Source organism: Danio rerio, chromosome 13 (genome assembly GCF_049306965.1).
Source record: "Danio rerio strain Tuebingen ecotype United States chromosome 13, GRCz12tu, whole genome shotgun sequence".
NCBI lineage: Eukaryota > Metazoa > Chordata > Actinopteri > Cypriniformes > Danionidae > Danio > Danio rerio.
Window position 1 is genome coordinate 30,326,490 of NC_133188.1, and position 25,719 is coordinate 30,352,208.

The following is a 25,719-nucleotide window of genomic DNA, read 5'->3' on the forward strand; positions in this document are numbered from 1 at the left end:
AAATGTTTTGCATTAACGTAAAAGCATTTACTGTGACAGTATTGTGTGTGTGTGTGTGTGTGTGTGTGTGTGTGTGTGTGTGTGTGTGTGTGTGTGTGTGTGTGTGTGTGTGTGTGTGTGTGTGTGTGTGTGTGTGAGACATGTTGTTAAATGATTACAAAATTATTTAACTGTTGGGATTAACCATGACCAATTTTATGTGTGTATTTTGTGTATTTTAGTTGTGACGAACTTTGATTCATCGTGTGCTTCCCTTTGTTGTTGTCCGTATATAAATAATTTAAAAATTGTTATCTAATAATCTCAAACGACCCAAAGTTGGATGAAAAGACCTTGATTGTTACGCAATACTCATTTTTATACACCACTAGGACATAATAATCCATCACCAAGCGAGTATTTTCAATCTGAGTGAGCGACGGTCTCTTTAATGGGGTCTCTCACGGAGGTGCCTTGGGCTGTCTGGTGCAGCTGCATGCTGAGACTTTCACATTCATTACTTAGAAATGCCTAAATACGTCTGCAGAGTCTCTCAAAACAATTTATGAGAATTACTCACATCCAGTGATGCCCAGCTCCACTCTCTTATAGCAAAAGCAATGCTCTTTTGTAATGTAAAAGGTTGCACTCCTTTATGTCATGCCCAATTTTTTTTATTCCCTGCACGTGCACTGATTCTTGTGCTTTCCATGTGCGATTAACCGTGTTCATCTGAGCGTGATTTCGTCACTGTTCTCCTCTGCGGTTACGTCACATCTCCATAGTAACTTCCTGCCTCCCCTTTAGTGTGCATTCTGGCTCACTGCACAGGTAATGCCGTTTCTGTACAGCGTGTCAGAGAGAAACACAATATTTCAAATGAAGCTGGCACAATAAGCCGGAGCTTTGCTCACTCTAATCGAGCTGCTACTTTCCTCTCTAACATGCGTTTGAAGATGAAACAGGCATTGTTAATTAATTTGCCACTGTGTTGCGTTTTAGCCCAGGAGAGTGAGAAATAAAGACTGGCGGCAAATGTACTAAACAGTGCACACGCTTCATTCACTAGCTATCAATATGTTCTAAATGTGCTTAATTAGTGTGCTAAAAATGTAACCGTTTCTTTCTCGCCGCACCTTATTCACACAATTATGTTAGCTTTCTAAAATTAGCATTGCTATTATTACCCGCAGAAAGTGGGAGGTAAACTGGAATTCATTGAAAAGAGATTCATTTTCGAATGATCGTGGAAGCAGCTGTTAATCAAATTCTGGTAAATAGCATACCTTAATTTGAATGTGTTATTTATTATTTATACATTTCAGCATTTGGATATATGTATGATATCATTTTACTGTAACATACCTTTATTAAAGTGCATTGCTCATTACTAAATGGTTAAGACTTCATTTTATAGACTAATTTTAACAACTAATTGTTCATTTCTCACATGAAAACAAAAGGTTAAAGTGCCTTCTCAGTCTAAGTCTCAGTCAAAACTTTGGAACACATTACCTTAACAAATTAGAGCTTCATCTAGTTTAATCTAATATTAATATTTTCTTTCTTTCTTTCTTTCTTTCTTTCTTTAATTATTTTTATTCTTTCTTTCTTTCTTTAATTATTTATTTCATTGTGGCATATATTGTGGTCAATATTCATGTTGTTTTAAGGTGCTATATAAGCAAAGTTGACTTTGACCTTGGCCTTTCTCCTGATGTTAAAGTGTATTGAAATATCTGAAATATCTGTTTTTGAGATTTCAATCTTTAACCGTTTAGTTTGATAAGCAATAATCTGTACTTTAATAGGTGCATGTTACAGTTTGATAGGATGCATTTTCAGTGATCAGATCACAAGTGGTTTAATTAGTTAAGACAGATCGTCACCTTAGAATTATAAGGTTCTATCTGCGTTCTCAATGATTTTGAGATATTGAGCTTCAAACTTTTTGATTTCCATATAGCAAACAGAATATGTGTAGCATTTGTTTGTTTTTTTTAAATGAAAAAGTTTCAAAATGTAAACAACATAAAAAACATACCATAATGCAAATATGTTATCACTTAATAAGAATATGTCAGTAACTAATTTTTGACAAAAAATGTCCTTAAAATTCTATATAAACCTTATAACTCTATGGTGACGAGATTATTTTAAATATGTTTTAATTTATTTGTTATATGAGTTCAATTAAAAGATTGACATTTAAGTTTAAGGTTTGAATGTAGACTACTGTTTAATTATGTTAAAACTGTAAATGCTGTACTAGGATTAGGAACTCATCATAAATAATGGAAATTAAATAAAATATTTATTTTTGCTTGCATCACAAACTATTCAGCAATCAATTTTGTGTTTAATAAACGTCTAAAGATATCTAAACGTAGACAGTTTGGCTAAAACAAGGCTAAACTTGGGCTGTCAGTAAAAATCTAATAGACATCTAAGCCCAAAATTAGACTAATCCTTAAATAGACAGAGTAGACTGACTTTATATGTGTAATCATTTATTTCTGTTTATTTGACGAATAGTGTAGTTTTGGCCTATTCTAAAACGTCTAATAGATTTTCACTCACAGCCCAAATTTAGTCTTGTTTTAGGCAAGACGACAATGCTTAGACGCCTATTAGACATCTTTTAAAAACAAAAAACATACTGCATTAAATTCATATTTCTGCTTTAATATTTACTATAGTATTGTATCTATTACTTTACTATTGTTAAGTGTAAACATGTTTACCAAAAACATTCATTCATTCACTTTACTTCGGCTTACTCCCTTATTTATCAAGGGTCACCACAGCAGAATGAACTGACAGCTATTCCATCATATGTTTTACGCAGCAGATGCCCTTCCGGTGACAACCCAGTGCTGGGAAACACCTATACACTCTCTCATTCACACACACTCATATACTATGGCCTATTTAGTTTTTTCAATTCACCTACAGCGAATGTTGTTGGACTGTGGAGGAAATGGGAGCACCCAGAGGAAACCCACATGAACACGGGGTAAACACGCAAGCTCCAGACAGAAATGCAATCTGACCAAGCGTTGACTCGAACTAGCAACTTTCTGCCACCGTGCCACTCATTTAAGATAATTTTGCAGTGTTAGACTGAAACATTGGAAAAAAGGCAAAACATGCACCCACATATAGACCTTCCTTCAAAAGAAAGTGATCAAAAAAAGAGAAATCCCAGTCATAGTTAAGTGTTATGTGTCTCCCTTGTCTACTTGATATCAGAATAAACTAAAGGCATCCTAACACCAGGCGTAAATAGTGCCAAAGAGACTTGAATGATTCTGCATCCTCAGCAACCAAACACTCAAAACTAGCCTGCAATATCCAAAATTGTGGTGTGAAAATTACATTTAGCATAGATTTTGTGAGCACATTTGCACCGCTACCTAATTTACATAAATCCTTTAGTGAACCCTATGCTGAGACAACAGAGGCACCACAGTCAAATAAGCGGCACAATTCGTTTTTAGTGAAAGGTTTTTGTGCTTTTTCTTGTCTCTCGTGTCCTGGACAGATTGCTGCTGTCTCTTTACTATGAGGAAGACACTAAGGTGTCATATTTTGCCAATAGTGTCACAACTTCCTTCACTTCACCGCATGATTCTTTTGACATCTCAGGGGCGATGAATTATTAAACAGTTTCCACCAGGAATGACAGTGCCACTATCCGATATTTTTTTATTTTTCCTTTTTGTTGATGAAGACAAACTCAAGTTTCCTATCAGCCACAAAAAAAAGATGAAGAACAGTGTGTTCCGACACTCTCACAACCAGATCCCAGTTCTGTATCACCATTCGCATCACATCACAATGTCAAAATGCGTCACGTCATAATGCACCACGCAGCCCCGAAGCTCCATCCTGAGTGCTGTTTTTTTTTTTTTTTTTTTTGATAAATATAGAGGTTTTATTTATAGAGAGTGGAGCGGTAAGTGGGGGCCAGCGCTCTGGAAAGAGTCGCGCTGGAAGACGGTGGAGCGGAGTGGCGTAAGGGCAGAGGCGCTTGAGGACAGAGCGACCCAGATGACAGTGCTGCCAGAATAATCACCCCCTCCCAGACCAGACAAGCCCGGACCGTGGCTCTGCTGCGGGAACGTTCGCCGCATGATGTCACTTTTGTTACGGCTAGGCCTCGCTCCTGCACCACAGACGGCCCTCATGAATATTTGCCAGCTGACTTCCGGGCCTCTGTTGCTCACGGTAACACAAATGAGGAGTGGAGCCTGTGAGATTTTAACAGTATGTAACACATATTCTGGCTCACTGTGTCCCTGTGAATGCAGTGCGAATAGGAGATATCACACAGTAAGACTGAGCTGGACTGGTCAATCCTGGCCAAAACAACTTTTGCGAAAAGCCCAAGTTAGATCAGTGACGATGAGACTCTGTGCTGTGTTGATGATGTTAGTGTGTGTTAAACATTTGCATTTCTTACTTTGACATTCAAGTTACATGCATCTTCAATGGGCTTCAGTAGATTTCACCCAAAGAATTTTGGCTCCAAGAGTCTTTCCGAATGTTTTCTGTTGGTTAGCCAGGAAAGTCTTCTTTAAGTAATTGGTGAAACTTGATTTTTTTAAGCATTTGAGATAAAAAAAAATATCTCAAAGTATTTTACAACTCTGTGTAATGTTCTGGGAAGGTTTTTGATTGCAGAAAAAACCTACAAGCAACATTTTATTCAATAATTTTCATTCAATAACCTACAGAACATTCTTATTTGGTTCCACAAAATTTATCAAATTGGAAACCAAAAGGGAACTTTAGGAGAACGCCGTATGTAAATGATGAGTGCTGTGTATTTGTCCTGTGAAAATTATTTTCTTTACACAAAATAACTCTTTCTTATTCCACCTTTGTTGTTTGTAAATTGTAGGTTTTAGTATATCCCAGAAAAATGCTTGGTTACAGAGTCACCATGGATATCACTCAGCATTTGCAATATGTTTATTCAAGTTTGCTAGGGAACATGTGTAAATCAGACTTGATCACTTGGTTACTGCTTCTAGACTATTATACTATAATAATAATAATAATAATAATAATAATAATAATATATCAATTATCATTATTAATAGTAATATTAATAAACTTTATTTTATAGCGCCTTTAAAAACAGCATCTCAATGCACTTTACAAAAATATAAAATGTGCAGCAGTAAAACATACATGCAAGGACGAATGCAAAAAAATATAATAATAATAAAAAAATAATAATTAAAAACATAAAATAAAAATAATAGATCTAAAAATGAAATAAAAGCTACCCTAAAAAGTATGTTTTAAGTGAAGATAAAAATAAGCGGTGGGAATATCAAAGGGTAAAGAGTTCCACAATTTAGGTGCCAATGAAGAGAATACCCGATCTCCCATAGATTTTAGCCGTAAAGCAGCAGGAGGCCAGTGCAGTTTTATTTATTTATTTATTTTTTAAATAGGAGTTATGTGCTCTCTTGCAAAGTATTACAATAGTCAATACAGAAAAATGAAAATGTGTTAATTTTTCAGCTACAGAAAAGGGCAGCATGGGACGAAGTTTGGCAATGTTTTAATCTTATTTACATTTTATATTAATTTATATGCCAAACTTCAAAATGTTGTGTCGGTAAGTTTTTTCTTCATCGTTACATTTCTTTTAATCAAATTTGTTCAGCATTAAAACAGTATTAAGTTACAAGAAAAAATCTATTTGGGTTCCTGAAAAATCAAGAAATCACTTTTTAACCAAAATCAAAAAGCAGCAATAGTGATAAAAAGAAGTGTCACTTGGTTTTGTAAAAAAAAAAAAGGAATAATATAATTAAAGGAATAAATACATTTTAAAATATTATAGTAAATAAGAGTAAAAACAACAAAAAATTAACCTGGGCAGTAGTCAACAGTAGTACTGTTAAAGTCAGAATTATTAGCCCCCCTTAAGAATTTTTTTCTTTAATAAATATTTCCCAAATTATGTTTAACAGAGCAAGGAAATTTTCACAGTATGTCTAAATGTTTTTTCTTCTGGAAAAAGTCTTATATTTTATTTTGGCTAGAGTAAAAGCAGTTTTTTAATTTTATTAATTTTAACCTGCCCAGTTAACCCAATTAACCACGTTAAGCCTTTAAATGTCACTTTAAGCTGAACAGAAGTGTCTTGAAAAATATCTAGTAAATATTATTTACTGTAATTATAGGAAAGATAAAATAAATCAGTTATTAGAAACGAGTTATTAAAACTATTATGTTTAGAAATGTGTTGAAAAAAATCTCTCCGTTAAACAGAAATTAGGGGAAAAATAAACAGGGAATTATTCAGGGGGGCTAATAATTTTGACTTTATCTGTATAAATATTTAAAGTAATATAAATTATGTACAAATTATATTGACAGATGCCATAAACATCACTTAAGAAAGTCTTTATCTTAATATATTAATAAAGTGTTTACTTGTGTTTGAAAAATATTTAATACTAATAACTCTGCTGTAGATTAATCTGTCCACTGTTAAAGGTTATGTGTTTTCTTTGTTCCTTGCAGGTTATGGCATCCCCAGTCTCTCAGCTGAAGACAGTAAGAAGTGGGAGAGTCGCAGGCTGCTGCAGGACTTCGACATTGACAGCAACTACACTGATGAAGTGCAGCTTGGGCCCAATGCTGATAAAAACTGCACACCGCCTGGTAGGATTTAAAACAGCACACACACATAAGAGTCCAGCAGCTCTTTCAGTTCAAGCAAGAAGATGATAGTTTTTTGTTTGTTTGTTTTTCTGGGGAACATGACATGACTAATATCACATTTAATGGGGGGAAAACAACAGAATGTGATTAGGCAAGAAGTCATGCCAAGTTCCACTTGTGAAATTGTTTTTTTGATGACAGCGTTTCCACATTAGGATGTGTAACAGACTGTTATGAACATCACGTTGAGCAACATCGAGTGAATCTGGAATGAAAAGTTCTGACATGCTATGTTTGTTCCCACTGGTTTGTGAGTCCACAGAGGTGTTAGTATTGTATCAGGACTTTCCTGTCATCAGTAAGTCAGACACTAACTCTTTTGTTGCATTCTGAGTGAGTAATCTTGCTGACACAGACTTTGCTATTGTTTCTCTTGTGGCCCGCTGCCGGCACATAATGTGTGTTATAGAGACCTATGAGCAGCGACTGGGTCAAAGGTTAACAGTGGCCAAGGTGAACACATTAACATCAATAAAGAAGCTACATACTGTAAAAGTAGTGCTAGTCTAGTCATAGTCTAAATAGCACATTTCCAGGAAATAATTGTCAAACTTAAGAAAAACAGACACAGAGAAAAGTTAATAAAGTCATTGTTAATAAAGTCATATTTTATCATTCAGATATTATGTAAAATACCATCTTTTACCATAATAAAGAACATTTTTGTGTAAAGAAACGCTGTTAATGCTGTATTATGCATGCCAGGCCATTAGGTGACAATGTCACTGCACACCTGCACACATACTGTCTTGTAGTCCAGCATTTTCTTTTAAGTACTTGTGCTTATAGACTAAACATGTACAGTAATATGCATGAGCATTGACATCGCTGTTTTCGCTCTGTCCACATAAAAATCAAACTGTTTTTCTGCACGGTTTTGCTGTTTGACTGAAACCAAAACTTTCTGAAAACTCCGGCCAGGGTGAAGATTTTCCAAAACCTTATGAATTCAGCATGCACGCTGCTTTCTCCTTTCTGATTGGCCAACATGGCTGTGTTCATATCATATGTGGAAGACGCGAGAATGAGGAAAATTTCTTCATGTTTGTGGAAAATGCATTACATATTCTGTGTCAATCGCACCACAGGACGGTAATTTGCATTGACTTGCATGCAATTCACTTACCAAAATACTTAATTCCCCGTTTGGTGTGAATGCAGCATAAGGGGCCCATCCCAACAAACTGAGAGGCATGTTTTTAAAAATGATTTACTAGCATCTGCGATTGTTTTGTGCGCTGCTTATGCTCCCTCAATGGCTCGCGTTTTAACCATCTGCTGCGCCTCGCGTTTTTGCACTTGTGCACTATATGCTTGCAGTTGAAAAACAAGTCAACTCTGAGCAGAAAAATCATACTATGTCAGTCGCGTCTTTTTCATTTTCCAATCAAATGAAAGCTGAGGTGGAATTTCCGTTGAGGTGAAAGCAGTGTTTATGTTGTCAAGATGACTATGGAGACTTTTCAATTCAATTCAAATCAAATCAATTCAATTCAATTCAATTCAATTGTTTATTGTCATGTGCACAGTAAGGAAACACGTTTCCCTGTACAATGAGATTCCTACTTTGCCGTCCACAGTGAAGTCAAACACACAACATACACATCATACTGAACACATCAGAAGTGACTGAAGTATGATTATAAAATGTAAGTATATAAATATCTATGAAAGTAAACAATATATAAAACTGATTTTGGAGTAATGAAACAGATGTAAACAATGTATAGTGGTTCTTAATTTGTGCAGAAAAAAATTTAAAAAAAAAGTTGTGCAAACTTGTATGGGGAATGTAGTTTTGTACTGAGCAGAAGAAGAGACTGTTTATGTGCATTGGTTATCTGTGCATCGGTTATCTGTTTTAAAGATAGAGGATAGACTAGTGCTTACTGTTTCAAGAGTTCCCACTTAGATATGCTCAATTATGATATGGGTCAATTAACAAAATTGGGAGACAAGAGTCAGTCAATTGATTGGTCAGTCAGTCAACAGCGACCTCTGGTGGATTTACGTGAGAACAACAGGTGTGAATGGCACTCGCGAGAGAAATTTGAGATCTCAAAAAGTATAAACAGCGGCCTTTCGTAGATTCAGGAAAACAAAAACTGCAAAAAAAAATTTTTAATTACCTCCTAGGACGTATTATAGGACGCGGTCTCCAAAAATGTATAAAGAGGTATGTTTTCAGATTGAGCTTGGGTTGATAAAAAGGCATTGCGGTGTGCTGCACGTTTTTGGAACATAATTGGCCTCTATAGTGCCATTATCTCCGTCTGTTGGTGCGGTTTGCCTTTAACATTCATCACTGTACGTTTTTGCATTGTCTTGTGAATGTAAACTTTTTCGATAACGAAAGGGGTAAAATTCTGTTTATAAAACTGCCCATGTACATGTGCACATTAGTTGAGACAATAACTGTATCATTTTCAAAAAATGATCACTAAGTGATTGGTTTCAAAAGTTTACATGCCCCAATATGCTTGTAGTATTTCTTCCATGTTTAGTTGAAAACTTAAACAAATGCATATGGGGTATTTGAACACTACTCTATGGTTCACAACTCGTATAAGCTTCTGTGACTGAGTTTCAACTACAGTTTGGTTGATGCCTGTATCAACAACACATTCCCGTCCACTGACAGAATTCATATATGCAATAAGATTTTTTTAGATCTGTTTAGCATTATTTTTCCTCATTGTTATTCGTTGTTTATTTGCGTGCATGGTGTAGATTTGCTGTGTAATTCAATGCATGGGGCTGCTTTGAGCTTGATGCTCTTGAACAATGTGAAGAGGCCAATTAGAGCAGGTGTGAGGGAGAGACGAAGCTGAACAAAAGGGGTCATCGATACTGTGTGGGCCTATTGATTGAGCGTTTCCCTCTTCTTTCAAAGCTCTCCGCTTTCCCCCCCTGCAATGCGTTTACTGTAGTCGTGGATCTACTACTGCACACCGGTTATATCTGATTCCGCTTTACTTCTCAGTTGGTTTGGTGCTCAGGAAGTTCATGCATATTCAAAAAGGGTGACTTATACATTTTAGAAATGTCTATACTGTATGAAGAGTTCTGATGCAAAAGCCTCTGAGGTGCCATCTGAAGTTTTCTTTTTCTTAAAATAAGCATTTTCTTTCTTTCTTTCTTCCAGACTTATGTGTGCAGCTTCAGTCATTTCACTTTTATGCCAATGAATAGGTTCTTTGGCATGGGAAGCAGAAAATTTTTTTAATTTTAGTCGAACTTTTCTGATGGAACTTGTATCTGAACTCTTCATATACGGGTGGCATGGTGGCTCAGTGGTTAACACTGTCACCTCACAGCAAGAAGGTCGCTGATTCGAGTCCTGACTGGGTCAGCTGTGGAGTTGGCATGTTCTACCTGTGTTCGTGTGGGTTTCCTCTGGGTGCTCCAAATGCTGTAAAGACATGGTATAGTTGAATTAAAAATACTAAATTGACCGTAGTGTATGTGTGTGAATGAGTGTGTATTGGTGTTTCCCAATAATGGGTTGCATCTGGAAGGGTATCTGCTGTGTAAAAATAAATGCTGGATAAGTTGGCGGTTCGGTCAGCTGTGGCGTGACCTGATGAATAAAGGGACTAAGCCGAAGGAAAATGAATGAATGAACGAATGAATGAACTCTTCATATATTAACCCCCAAAAAAGACTTTAAAAAAAGTTCTCAGCAGACATTAGTCTAGTCTTCAGTGTGACATAATCCTACAGAAATGTATGTAATATTTTCTTTTGGTGCTTAAAAAATGTATTTGTTTTGTTGTTTAAAACAATTATTATTTAAGGACTTCATGGTTGCAGCAGTTAGGTTCAAGTTAGGTCCTATTTTTTTTTACTGATAAACCTTTAAAGACAGACCTGTTGTGAACTCTGCACTTGTTAATCAATTATCTATGCTTTTGTAGATTCATGTTTTTATTTATTTTTTATTTTTTTTTTACAGTTTATTAGCAGATTTATTGCAACAAAACTGCATAACTTATGATGTTGTATAGAACATTAGGCCAATTAGAAAGTCAAACCAGTGTGCAACTTTTTGCTGTTTCCCAGGTTGAACAAGATGTTTCCTGGCAACAGGGTTTGACATACATGTTTTCTTGTTGGGTGGGTGTGTCAAAAATATCCATTTAAATCATGTGTCAAAAATATCAGCAGCATCATGCATAGAAACCATGCAGTATTAATAAGACATCTCACACAATGGATCTGTTCTTCTTTATTCTTGATGGCAAGTGTTGTCACTGTAACTTTGAGCATATTTCACTGTAATGAACACATATTTATACCAATTTCTTAAGGTTTTTTAACAGAACACAAAGAATTGCCATCTCAGCTGCCATATTAGCAGCTCCTGTGTCATCAGAATAGTGTGTTTAAAAATGTTTTTAAAAAAGTTATAAAAGTTTTACTAAGCTCTGCCCAAAGATCATAATCATATATATATATATATATATATATATATATATATATATATATATATATATATATATATATATATATATATATATATATATATATATATATATATATATATATATATCAAAACAGATACTTAAACAGTGCTTCCCAAAGATTTAAACTATAATTGCGGTGGTGGCTGGATTGAAACACACCTTTTACACTCGGCACATAAATGGTCGACTGCATGTACCAAATAATAAATAAAGTGATTTTTTTTTACTTTTTATTAATTATAACACTGTTATACACCTTTTCTTCAGTGGGGTAAACCTATTTAAAAAAGGCTGTTGAAATAAAAGAAATCCACTATTTCTCTTACTTTTATATTTAGGAGCCACGTGCACCCACTGACAGGTAAAGGCTGCTCTCTCTCTAAAGTTGCTTTTATTGGCATGACATTTAGTATAGTATTGCCAAAGCATTTTGGATATGTATAAAGTATGTGATGTATTAACATTCAATTATTCATTTTCTTTTCGGCTTAGTCCCGTTTATTAAATAATTATTAATTTATTGTTTTTCTCACGGCTGTGCGAAAAAGTAATGCAAAAACGCATGCAGCAACTTTAGAAAGCGAAAGAAAACACGAATCCTGAACAATTTAGGAGATTTAGAAACTACGGTCTGTGTGTGTTGATTGTTTTCGTGCACACAGGACCAGTAGTAAGAAATGTGCTGAGCGAGAGAAGATCTTCAGCTGGTTAATCGATTGCGAATGTTTTGCTTTCTTGTGCAGATACAAAAAAAGTGTAAAAGGTTGATAATACAGTAGTAGTATTATTCGTGTGTCACCACCAATTATACTTGGGTAGCCGTTAATATACCGGAGCGGCCCGCCCAAGTAAAGTCTATGTGTGGAAAGCACAGCTTATATATTTCTGAGGCATTTTTAATTTGACGTTGTCATTCGCAATGCTTCATGAAATTGTAGTTCATTCTGATTTAGGCCTTGTCTTTTTTTATTGATTTTAGCACAAGAAAATAAACAATAACATAGACTAAACAACAAAATACACAGTCGGACACAACATAATACAATATCAACCAGAAAGCACTAAAAAAAAAAATTATTAAATGTAAAAAATAAATAATTTACCGAGAAATGTGTAGGCTTCACAATTCGACAAATGCCAAATCAATCCCACCTATAATGAGTTACAAGTCAGCATTACTGATATAAAACACAATTGGGTGCCAGATTTAGAAAATGTTTTGTTTGTTTGCCATCCCATATAACATTTCTTCCATGGGTTACACATAAATTAAGCTCCTAATCCGGGCAGGCCTTGTCTTTTTGTCTGATTTTCATATACTTCTTTTTTTCAAATATGATGATTTTTAAAAAGGCTTTTCAAAAATTCCTATGGGAAACTTAATTTTACAAATTCAGATCCAACACTGCTAAAATGTGAGTGCACCATAATGCAATTTATACAAAATACTAAACAACCGATTCTTTAAAGCAGGTCGTTTATTTTGTAAAAACAAAGAAAAAAAAGCCATTGTTTTGTTTCCACTGCAATGAAAGAATTCCAATATTTTTAAACGTTGCTCGAGTGTGTACATACTTTTGGACCACTGTATGTCATAAATACTGATATTTTATATGATCTGGCAAGACTTTTATATTTTATATGTAGTTAAAGTAGGAAAAGAGGGTGTTTTCGGCTTGAGGGAAGCACTTAATCTGCAGTGCACACTGAGGAATGTCAAGTCTTTTGGAAAGAGATATAGAACAAAACTTATGATTTGACATCTGTCCAGAAATAAAACAGTGGAGGAGGTCGTTTTCCTCGGAGAGCCATTGTATTTACAGTGAGCTCAGTGTGTAAAGACCTGGTTCTGCTGTTATGAGGTGTAAAGGGAGCAGCATTGCGTCCTGCTTTTGTTTGTGTGTGTGTGTGTGTGTGTGTGTGTGTGTGTGTGTGTGTGTGTGTGTGTGTGTGTGTGTGTGTGTGTGTGTGTGTGTGTGTGTGTGTGTTTTCTGTGGGCGGATTTGGGTGAATGTTTCCAAGTGGGGTCCTGGTGTTTTAGGAGGCTGTGTTCTTTGCCAAGCATCTCCTTGATCTCGCCGTTTAAAGAGTGAGCTGTGCTCTTAAGCTTTCGCTTGTGTCCAGATGCCCCGCTTCCCCCACCCGTCTCCAACACCAGCCTGGCGCCTTGGCACAGGTTGAGGGTTTCCTTACTCTGCTGTTCAAAACTATTCGTCTTTTACTCCAGCTGGAGAATGGACACATTACACCAGAGGATCCGTCTTGCTCATGTGCTGATATTCAAAACCTGGTTTGTACTACACGGACAAAGGTGGTGGGAATGTTTACTGCGTTTAAATGCTATGAAGTTTCATAAGAGTTCATAGGAGTCTGATCTTAAACTGATTGGCAAAGTGATAAACCAACGTCAAGAATATAGTCATTCAGTATCTGGTGTGACCAATATTTGAATTGATGAGGTCCACTACTCATCAATGGCTGTGTGAAGTTGCTGCATATTGGCAGGAACTGGAACACTACTCAAATGTATGGTCACATGTGCGCCTGGCTATCTCTGTGCATTCAACTGGACCCCACCGCCACTATGCGCCACTCAATTCACAACATTAACAACAGCAAACCGCTCAACCACATAATACCATACATCCTTTCTGCCGTCTGCCCTGTACAGTAAAAACTGGGATTCATCCGTGAAGAGTACACCTCTCCAAATTGCCAGATTGAATGTGAGCTTTGCCCACTAAAATCGGTTATGATGGCAAACTGCTGTCAAGTTGAGAACCTGATGAGGATGATAAAAATGTAGATGAGCTATCCTCAGGACAGTTTGTGCAATGGTTCAAATGTAAACCTATTGTTGCTGCAGCTATTCTGGTTGGTCTTGAAGGAGAGGATGCTGGATATGGAGTTCCTGGGCTGGGGTGGTTACACATGGTCTGTGTCTGCAGTTGTGAGGCTGGTTGGTTGTACTGCTAAATTTTCTGAAACACTTATGGAAATGGCTTGGTAGAGAAGTAAACATTCAGTTCACAGGCAACAGCACTGGTTGGCATTCCTGCAGTCTGCATGCCAATTGTGCATGCTCTTTCAAAGCAACAACATCTGTGGCATTGTGCTGTCTTATAAATCTTAGAGTGGTCTTTTTGTTTGGACAACCTAAGGCACACCTGTGCAATAATCATGCTTTCTAATTAGCATCTTTATATGTCACACCTGTAAGGTAGATGAATTCTGTCAAGAAACGAGAAGCACTTACTAACAGATTTAGGCAAATGTGTGAGCAATATTTGATAGAACATAGTGATAGAACATAAAACATTTGTGTACATAGACAAAGTTTAAGATCCCTGAGAAATGGGAGAAAAATAAGTGCTGTGTTTATATTTTTGTTGCATGCGCAGTAAAACATACACTACGAGTCAAAGGTTCGGGGTCTGCTTTTTTATTTTCATGCGTTTCTTTTTAAAGAAAATTATTCTGTTTAACAAGGCAGCATTTATTAAATGTTAAACAATTAATGGTTAAATATTTATTTATTAAATATTTATTTATTACTTATTGTATGTAGTTTCAAATAAAATTATTACCCCAGTCATTGTGGCTTTTTTACTATTACCATTACTGATGATTATAATAATAACAATAATAAAATTATTAATAATGATAATAAAAAAATAATAATAATAAATTAATTAATTGTAGAGTGATTTCTTAAGAAAAATGTAACTCTAAAGACTGGAACGATAAAAATTAATTATTAAAATTACTGGAATAAATTATTAAATTAACTTATAAACAACTCTTGAACAGTTAATTAATAGTGCAATAACATTTCACAATTTTACAAATTGTACTGTATTTTTGATTGTATAAATGCAGCCTTGGTGAGCAGGATAAGCTCATATTTTAAAACATTTAAAAATTGTACTGACCTCAAACTTTTGACCAGTAGTGTATATAATGAAATAAAAAATATATATATACATAATTACATCTTAATGTATAATAAGTCAGATACAGTATATTATAACTGATAAACATATGTTTTAATTATAATAACATTTATTAGCATTTGCCTATATGCTTTTAAGCACATCAACTTTTGACAATATTTTCTGTCTGTTTCTCTCACTTCATTGGGCTCTCCTTGCAGATTCCTCCTCTCTCAGTGTTCTTTCATCCTCAGTGCAAGCAAAGTCCTTTAATTTTTCATGTGTTCTCCATGAATCTTCAGGAGTTGAGCCTGTGAACAGATTCTCCTCGGCACTTCCTGAGTATTCAAAAATGCATCACAACAATCAGACAAGCCATCATTATCTTGATTACGAAAGCTAATGAGCTGTTAATTATCTCCTCATCCATCAACTCCCATTGTCTGTCAAATGGCGTTTATGTTGATCGAGCAATAACAGTGACTGGAAGCAATGCCGATGGATTATGACCTCTGAACTGATGTGCCAAATGAGTTCAATAAATGGATTAAAAGGAAAAATTCATTCAGTGGAACTGATTTTGGGGACATTTTTATAAAACTGAATTCATTGAATTATACTACAGGGCTATTGAATACTCAAATCTGATTGGCTGATGATGATTTAAGGTTTTCTCTTTGCAAGTTCTTTATAAATAGTGTTTATTGACAGTTTAATTGTTGAAGTAATTAATGGTTAAATATTGATTCTTGTGTTAATATATATATATATATATATATATATATGCTTGAAGACACAGTAAAAAGTTAAATAAAAAATTCACTATATTTTAAAGTGGCCATAATACCAATATTATGCATGCTCGTTATCATGATCATATTATTGTAATGAATATCAGCATGTCCACATAATTGAGTATAGTCACATAGTCTTAGTTCTGCCATAATCATCATTCATGCCATTATATGTTGTGCTCAGTTCCTCTAGCCGAGTAGTGCTGCTGTTTGTGTGTTTCTATGTACCCAGCTGGACATTTGTCTAGCAGATGAGTCATGTGACCTGACCTTTGAGAGCAGTGCTGACATTAGGCTTACGGCAGAGAGATTGTGCTGGACTGCTGAAGTGTGACCACACATGGACTTTCTGGCAAATGAGAAAAAACTCACTTTTCTACCTGTTTATTTGCCCTGTTTCCTCTTTGCTTGCATCGTGATTCGTCCATCATCTGAACAGTCCAGTCACATGTTTAGGGGCATGAATAAGTAAATTCGATTTTGTAATGATAACCATCTAGTATGTGTTAAGTGCCTGAAACAAAACTCTTGAACATGTTTAGAGTTTGTTGTTTCATCAAAAAAAAAAGTGTTTAATTGATCATAAGTGTTTTGTTTTATTGCCACAGCTGTAAACATGACAGCTTTTGTGTCATGATAGCTTTGTTTTCAGAAGGACAATTAAATAACATGACACATATACATCACTGAAATACTGTACCAGTCAACCAACAAGATGATGACTTTAAGACTTCTGAAGTATTTGCGATTTTGTGTGATTTGTGTAACTTTTAGCTATTGATTTCCGATGCTGAAACTAAATCATTATTGCTAACTAAAACTCATTAGATTTAAATAAATATTAACTGAACTAAAATATTTGAAAACCATTTCATGTTGCTCAAGAATTAACAGTGACTGACTGGAAGAAAGATGATGCATTAAGACTTTTGTAGCCATGGCAGACATTGCTTTATGGGGAAAAATACTATTTATTGAAATACATTTTTAGAGATTTTTACAATTATTTTATATGCCATCTTTATCAAATTACATATTGCATTTTAGAATATTTATTCAAAGTCCAGTGAGTTATTTCCCCTGTTTTTAATTTAAAACCTTAGTCATTACCTAAATAAATATTGACAATATAATAAAAGTAATATTGATGAAAGCATACAAACTCTGGTGTCCATATTTGGTGACTGATTTTCAAAACAGTTGACATAGGAACAGTACATTAATTTTTTACATGGATTTTAAATAGCAATGCACATGAAATATCATAAACGACTGGTCATAAAAGTTTGGTACTACACCCAAACAAAATCTGCCTGTAAGCTCATTTTTTGAGATATTAACTTTAGGTTGACCAAAGATACTTCGTCCAGTAACTGAACTTTTTTTATTCGAATTTTTTTCCATTTTTGGGTGAACTATACCAATAAATCTATGCTCTAAAGTATTCAGCATTTTAAGTTATAATGTCATATATATATATATATATATATATATTTTTTTTTTTAAATAGCACAATGGATTTAAATATTAAAAAGGACATACAGCATATATAAACATAATTTACTGTGGTTGCTAGGTGCTGGAAAAGCATAAAAATGCACCTGCATGAAAAGTGCTTTAATTTAAAGTTGGAAAAGGTGTAAGAATCCTGTTTAAACGCATATTTTTAATTATTTCTTTATTAAAATCGTAATGATATTCTCACTACATCACATAAAATACAGATAAAAAAAAGAAAGGGAAAATTAAAGAACTGATATAACAATTGTAAGAAAATCTATTATTATTAGTTGCCAATAACTCAAACTAAATAAAACAAAAAAGGATATTCGGTGCTCAGCATGATTAAGTACATCCCATTATAAAAATGAATATTTTTATCTATTTTTCAGTGAATAAAGGCAATGTATTTTGATGCATTTAAACAAAACAGTTTTATTAAACGGATATACTGTATTTATTAAAATAATATTTTTGTCACCAAACATATTTAGAAATTGAAAGATAAAACAATTAAATTGGAGCAAAATGTTGCACAAAAAAAATAAAATTTTCCCTTTTTTTGTTTCTCTTGATTTTTCCTCTTTTTTAAAATTTGTTTTTAATATTTTTTATAACATATAAATTTGGGTGTACTAGTTTTTCTACTGTTAAAGTTACTTTGTTAGATAAGCTCCAGATTTGGTCTCAGTACTGACTAATCTAATGTATATCCACAAATATAATATTGTACAGCTTCATATTAAAAATATGAATTTAAAAGAGAGATTTGTGAGGGGTGCACTTATTTATGCTGAGCATGTAGGCACATTAATAAATATATTAATAAAGTATTAAGTAACAATTCACAACATTTAATTACCTGCCTGTTATTAAGATATTAACTGTTTAGCAGCACTTATAAAGTGTGCTCTTATTTTTAAATTCCTAATCCTGCCCAATACCTAAATCCAATTACTACCTTTTTAACTATAAATGAGCAGCTAATTAGTAGTTTATTGAGATAAAAATCCTGGGTTAATAGTGTGCATTGTACATTAAAATAAAGTGTGACCAAATATATATATTTAAATTACCAAAACTTTGAAATGAAAACAGAAAATCAGAAATAAAACATTACAAATGTAATAGCATATACATCATTAATGCTAAAAGAACATACCCTAAAAATTCAATGAAAGTTAATGAGCTTCAAAACAACATAAACTTATTATATCTGTATGAACCAATAAAAATGTATATTCCACATCAGTACAAAAGTTGACAATGTCTTGCTGACTAAATTACTTTTTTCATTTTAGCATTGTGGGTCTGATTCTGAATATGTAGTGTCCCATTACGCAAGTCTAAACAAGCTGAAAATTCAATTCAGTGCACCACAGAAGAATACAGTCACATAGAATCCACAAGACACAGAATTGTTTGAAAAGAGGTGGCCAGAAAATAAACAAGAAATAGTGACTAACCAGTGGGATGCCCATGTTTTGATGCTGCGTGGGTAGTTAGACAGGCTACCCTGAAAACACGCACTCACACACAAAACAAACACTGCACATTATCAAAGATGAACATTTAGCATGTGGCTTACATGTACACACACAATCAAATACGAACATAGAGCATACACACATACGCACAGAGAGACAAATTGTTAATTTACCCACTCTCTACCACTTGAACTTTCTATAGCTGTGCACTGAAAGCTGCAAACTAAACTAACATGGCTTTTTGGCCTTTTTGGTTTTGCACAATTTATAAAAGCCTTTGTCCTGCCTGAGAGTGAATGTTTTGTGGTGGGGAACAGAGTTTTCTCCTCTTGTGTCAGGTATATTTATGTTCCTCTCATAAAGCAGATCTGCTTGTCTGCTTGTGTATCCACAGAAGACCAAAGAAATCGGTCGATGTGTTCATTTGGAAGTCCTGGTTTGGACTGTGCCTTTTGAACGTTGGGGTTAGTGATTTGGAAATGGCCTTTGTTTACAGTTTATACCTCCCTCAGAGGCTCAGTTTCAGATCTCTTTCTCCAGCTATTTGAGCTGCATTTGCACAATCAGGCTAAGAGAAAGAACTGAAGATGTGCTTACTGTGCACTTTACTAAAACGCCAATATCGCAGTTATGAACACAGTTTCTTTCTTTTGCTTTGACACTCACTTGTTTTTCACTCTTTGTTTGAGTGTTTTCCTAGCCCTTCCCCCTATTTTTGTCTCTGTTCATACAAAAATATACTAATATAAGAATGCAACATATTGTGTATTTGTTATTTTAAATTAGTTGATCAAATATACTGTAACAATTTTATGGTTATTTCAATATATTATTATTTTTTTTTTTTGTCTAAAATGCAATTTGTTCATGAGATTACAAAGCTATTATATGCCATACATTATTTATCCATCTTTAGTTTTATGTGATTTTCAGAAATCAGTCTAATATGCAGATTTGCATATCTGCGTAGTATTTTATTTTCTGCATAAATATATTTGTAAGGAAATCCTAGATAACCATTTACATTTGTACTGTTACATCTGATAAATGTAATGTGTCCTTGTGGAATAGAACTACACTGTATAGTGAAATTACAAAGTCTCTCATTAGTTAAATATGTGTAAAACATCATATAAAATCCCTATAGAAAAACAATGTTCATTATGTAAACAGAACATTTTTCATAAAATGTATTGATTATTTTTTTAGCTTTAAAACATAAAAATTCCATCAGCTAAATCAGACCTGGGTATTTTATGTTTTATATATTTTATTTAATTGTAATCCAGCTGCAAACAGGGCTTTGCAATCTGCAGGTCTGATCTTGTGAGTCAACAAATGGGGACTTTCACATCGCGTCTTTTGCACACTCAGTTTCATTTTTTCAGATGGAAACGTGAGGTTCAGCCTGAAAATAGAAAGGGACGCAAATGCGGTATGTCACGCTCACGTTTTCCAGGGGACGTATGTTGAAAAAAAATCTAAACATTTCAGAGTGCTGTGAGCAAACCACAAGTTATGTGACAGGAACCAACCATGCAGCTTCACACTTTTTATGGAATTACACAGTAATAAGGTTAGACTAATTACCTCAGATTAACGATTTAACAAATGCAGATACAGATCCTCTCTCAGTGATGATCATTACATCACATATCCTCACATTCAACCTGACTTCAGTGCACTTGTTCAGCCCAACACAGGCTAGAATTCTCTCACTAAACATAAAAAATAATGAATAAATAAATGATTGAATAAATAAATAAAATTTACCTAAGGTAAAGCAATCAAACAAACAAACAACAATGTTGCATTTATATGAAGTTGATATTGTGATACTTTTTGTGTAAAATTGATTCTTTTTAAACTTTAGGGTTTTTTGGTTGTAATGTTTGAGTATTTTAACAGAATATATAACAGTATATATATATATATATATATATATCTTTAAAAATTTAGGCACATCAGCCTAAATTTAGTCGCACCTACCAATTATAAGCACCGTTACTACAAGTGTTATACAAACATATTTATAGCATTTGAAATCAACACTAATCAAACTAACAAGCAAAAACTATATATATATATATATATATATATATATATATATATATATATATATATATATATATATGCAAGAGTAAGGAAAATATGTCTCAAAGAAATCCCGTTATCACAAGAAAATACATTTTAGAACATAACTGATTAAGCAAAAGATACACAGACCGCTCACAGGACATGACATCTGTTTTAAACCATTCCTGGGCGCTGCGTTTCAAGTGCAGACTAAGAGCTTAGAGATGCATTCTGCATGAATGTCTCCCGAATCAGCACATGTGGTGAACATTTTGCAGTAAAAACTGGTCACACACAACAATTTTAAGCACTCGCAGAAATGCTCCCAAATATATTTTGAGGTCGCATATGTAAAATTCCGGGCGCATATGCGACCAAAATATATATTTATTTTATTTTATTTATTTATTTATTTATTTATTTATTTATTTTTATTTTTATTTTTTTACAAATAACTGTATTGGTCTGGCCCTCTAAAACCACCCCAGGCTGTAATTTAGCCACTTAAAAAAAAGTTAATTACCAACCCCTGATCTAAACTGACTTAAAATCCCTAATTAGCCTGTTAAATTTTAGCAAATTTAAAATAATACAATTCTTAAAAATAATGTTTGTACATTTTTGTCATTAAAAATATACATTTTTGTTTTAGTGTTTTTTTTTTTACTTGTGTTAATATTGAAAAATCTTATTAATTTACATATTTAAGTAATTGGTCTAAACATTTTAATAATTATCCATCAGCAAGTTTGCAGAATATATCTCTAATTAGCTAGTGAAGTACATTGTGAATCCTGAATTTTATATTTTAAACACTCCTCAAAACATGAACTCCACAGAGAGCTACAGATCTTCCACTTTACTTCAAACCCCTACACTTTGGCCCAGCCTCCCTCCTACCACAAGTACAAAGCAGAGAAAGAGAACCTTTAAGATGCTTTTGTTTCCGTGTTTTATCTTCCCCATGCTCTTTCCTGCTGACTCTGAGTAACCATCAGACAAACAAGTAAGTCAAAGTAAAAGCACATCACTCCGAATAAACAGAGGCTTTCTCAGGAGACGGTCCCTGGTGGCTCAACCTGGATCTTTCAAACTCAAAACAGATATTTGTGGTCCTCTTCGCTGTGACTAACCAGGTTTTTCCTGTGACACCGGTTGCTTTGAGGAGAGATTTCTGGGAAATGCTGAGGCAGAGGATTTGAAAAAAGAGAAATGCTTCATGTAAGCTGTATTCCCACAGGAGATGTTGTTTCTTTAAGTCCAGGCAGACTCAAAGTGTGGAAACTCTGTGTGGAAATGGATCATTCTCATCTACATTAAAGTTACAGCTCAGATGAATATTGACCAGGTTATTAAGCGTCTGGGAGTTAAGACTCTTGACGTTTTGAGTTGTTGACAGAATGTTGCTAAGCTTTTCTGAGTGCTTGTTAACATGTTGCTGATACTAGGTGGTTGCTAAAGTGTTGCTTGTTGGTTAAGTCAAATTAGTGCACCCTGAATTATATTTTTATTTATAGATTTATAAATATTTTTGCATGATAAATGGACAGTCATATGGGAATTATACTGTAAATACTTGTTTTTAATGTGATTATATAAAAATGAATTATTACCTGGCAAATAATTTGAATTGCAGTTTGTAAGTTATATTTGGAAAACAACGAGATCTAAATGTTTTCAATTCATGTTTATTTATATAGCGCTTTTACAACGTAGATTGTGTCAAAGCTGCTTAACATAGAAGTAGTAAAGTCTAGTTTTGATAGTTGAAGTATAGTTAAATGTGGTTTAAATTTCACTGCTGAAAGTTCAAACACTGAAAAGCAAATTCATCGATGCGTAACTCCACAAGTGCCGATCCGAAAAAAGCTTGTGGCAACAGTGGCTAGGAAAAAAACTTCACTAATTGATGAAGTGAAGGGAAGGTCTCCTGCTGTTTCTATGTATTCTAACATTTAAACATGCAATCAGTCATTAGTTTGTTAATGTTTATGTTTAGTTTTGCTCAAAAAATGATCTATTTATTTTAAGTCTATTTATTTAATCTAATTATATCTAGATTTATATTTATTTACCTCTATATCGGCTAGTGGCTTAAAAGTTTTTGGTTATTGCCAAGTGTCCATATTAGTCATCCCTATATTTTACATTTCCAATATGATCTAACAGCAATTTATAAAATTTTTGTTAAATGGCTAATTTGAATGAGTTTGTTTGATCGCACATACATTTTGGAATAATTTGCTCATGCCCCAATGAAGGTTGGGTTTGCAAGCACTCCCCTTTTTAAAAACCACACTTGTTCACACAAATTAAATTGTATGAATTTGTACAAACTTTTTTTTTTACAATATATAAAATAGTTGCTTTCCTCATGAGATCAATCTGTGTATTTTAGAGTATTTCCCCAAGTCTTTTGTCCATTTAAATAATAAGAATAGTTGTAATGAACTTAAAAAACTTTTCTTTAAAATTTCCAGACTTTTGTCTTTGAAAACGTAGCCCTATATAGATTTCTGAAGATCACGAATTATGTAGTTAGAAGTATGTATAACTGCACTTTGCCTTTAAAAAAAAAAAAATGCTACAGGGCGATATGATGCTGTTTTGTTTTTTTGTTTTTTTTCATGCTTACCAGCTGACCGCTTAAATTCGTATGAACAACTTTCCCACTGTTACCAGTTTGTCCGGTTAGCTTGCCATATATGTCAGCGTACTTGAGACCCAGAGAGGAGTTGATCACAATAACGAGATTCAAGTCTAGTTAAGAACGGTTAAGGAAAGTGGGACAAAAACAGAATAAATAAAATAACAAAATAAACAAGTAAATAACAGGGTGAGAATGTGGCAAAATCTGAAAATGTGGTAAAAATCAGGCAAGGGGATTTTCTTTTTCTGGATTGTTTTTGAAAACTGTTGATTTGGTTTATAGAAGGATGTGGGCGGGTCAATTGGTGCTTTTAAAAACACTAGTTGGGTAAAGGAAAGGCTCAAAGGCTCTCAGAGGCGGCTTCTGGTAGATTCGCGAAAACAAAAATTGCTAAAAACGTAGCTCCTGGGAAATATTTTGTTCTCTCCAGAAATATATATAGGGGTACATTTTCAGAATGAACCTGGGTTAAATATCTGTCAAGTACTTTAGAAGTTTTGTCCATTTAAATAATAATATTTTTTAAGAACAAATTTCTTTAAAATTCCTAAGACTTCTGTCAATAAAACCTGCAGAATTTTTAAGTAAATGACATTTCTGCATCCAAGTAAAGCATCACAGTTTGCGCAATATGCACATTTTGAAAGAACTCAATATGAAAGATTACAACTAAGGATGTTGGCTCACACACAGACCGGCTCAAAATCTTAAAACCAATAATTCAGAGAACCATGATTTTAGGGTTGCAATTATTGAACAGAAGTGTAAATTATTGCATGTGGTGCTTTTTCGTTCTGTTTTCTATATGGAAAGAGTCGTGTACTTACAGCGATGTATGTAAAATGACCAGCGTGTGTGTTTGGAGTTAAATAAAGCAAGCGTGTAAGTCGAGTGTGTATTTATAGTGCGGCTTGATTGTGGAGCTGTGATGTAACTCTAAATAAAGGATGGCCTGCGGACAGTGTGACAGGCTGTGGACAGTGGTAATGTGGATTCAGGAAGATGCACTGGCCCGAGGAGCTCTGTCACATGCAGAGGAGAAGGTCAGAATGTGCAAGACTTTGTGTGGATGCGTGCATGAGGGGTTACGCACATTTTGTACGAAAAATGGGTTTTAAAAATCACAACTGAGGAGAATGCACAGAGCAGCACTGGAGTTTAAAGCAAATAATGTAAAGCTGCTTTGCTGTTATGATGCTGGTGTCATGCATTATTAAATAAAAATATTAAAAACAATATGCGATATTTAGGCTTTACAATGCATGCATTTAATTGGGGTTATTAAAAAGTTTGACTTTTACTTTTAAAGCTATTGTGACAATTGCTTAGTTTTTTGCCAAGTACAAATTTGCCTTTTTTTTTCACTGAGAATTTTGATTTAATATCTAACTTTTATTCTCAGTTGTGCAAAAAAAGTAATAATTGTAAAATATAAACTTTTAAATTTTGCCTTTTTAAATTTTTTTGTATGCTTTGGTGGAATCATACTTTCATATTCTTTCAAATGTTATACTTTTTACATTTTTTATTATATATACTGAAAAAAAAATCAGCAATTTATGAGCATTGAGATTGTTTTTGTGTGAAGGTCATATGATCAACAGGATGCTCGAAGCAGCATGTCATTTCTCAAGTGTGTTCTGCATTCACTAGATCCGAGTTCAGTATTCAAAGAATGGGAATCCATGCACCGACACAGCCATGGCCTTGGCTTGCCTGCCCCATACCTGATTTACTTTGGAAATTGGAAATCGCGAAGATTAAACCAATCTATTTTTCAGGTGAAGAAAAAAGAAGGGGAAAAATGACATTGAGAAGACATAAGCAGAGGATAAATTTTAGCTTTGCTTTAAAGTGGTTATGATGATCTTAAAGACTTAATCTAGCACATTTATTGAAAATGGACAATTAGAGATTAATAAACTTCATCATCTACTTATATGAAATCTTTGACCTTTTCCCGGTTTTACAGACGAAGCTTACATATCACGTCTTTTGCATGCTCAAGTTTTTTTCCAAATGCCAATAGGAAATGATGCGCACGTATTTGTATGCGCCTGCAGGGCAACAGATTGAAAAAAAAAT

The 25,719-nt window shown here is 34.0% G+C and overlaps 1 protein-coding gene across 1 annotated transcript in view; it reads left to right on the top strand.

The window, feature by feature from the left end:
- slc24a3 (solute carrier family 24 member 3) overlaps window positions 1-25,719 on the top strand; it is a 141,311-nt gene that overhangs the window by 27,610 nt on the left and 87,982 nt on the right. The window contains exon 2 of the mRNA XM_680210.9: window positions 6,529-6,669. Coding sequence (XP_685302.4) covers window positions 6,529-6,669 — 141 coding nt within the window. The remainder of the gene's footprint in view (window positions 1-6,528; window positions 6,670-25,719) is intronic.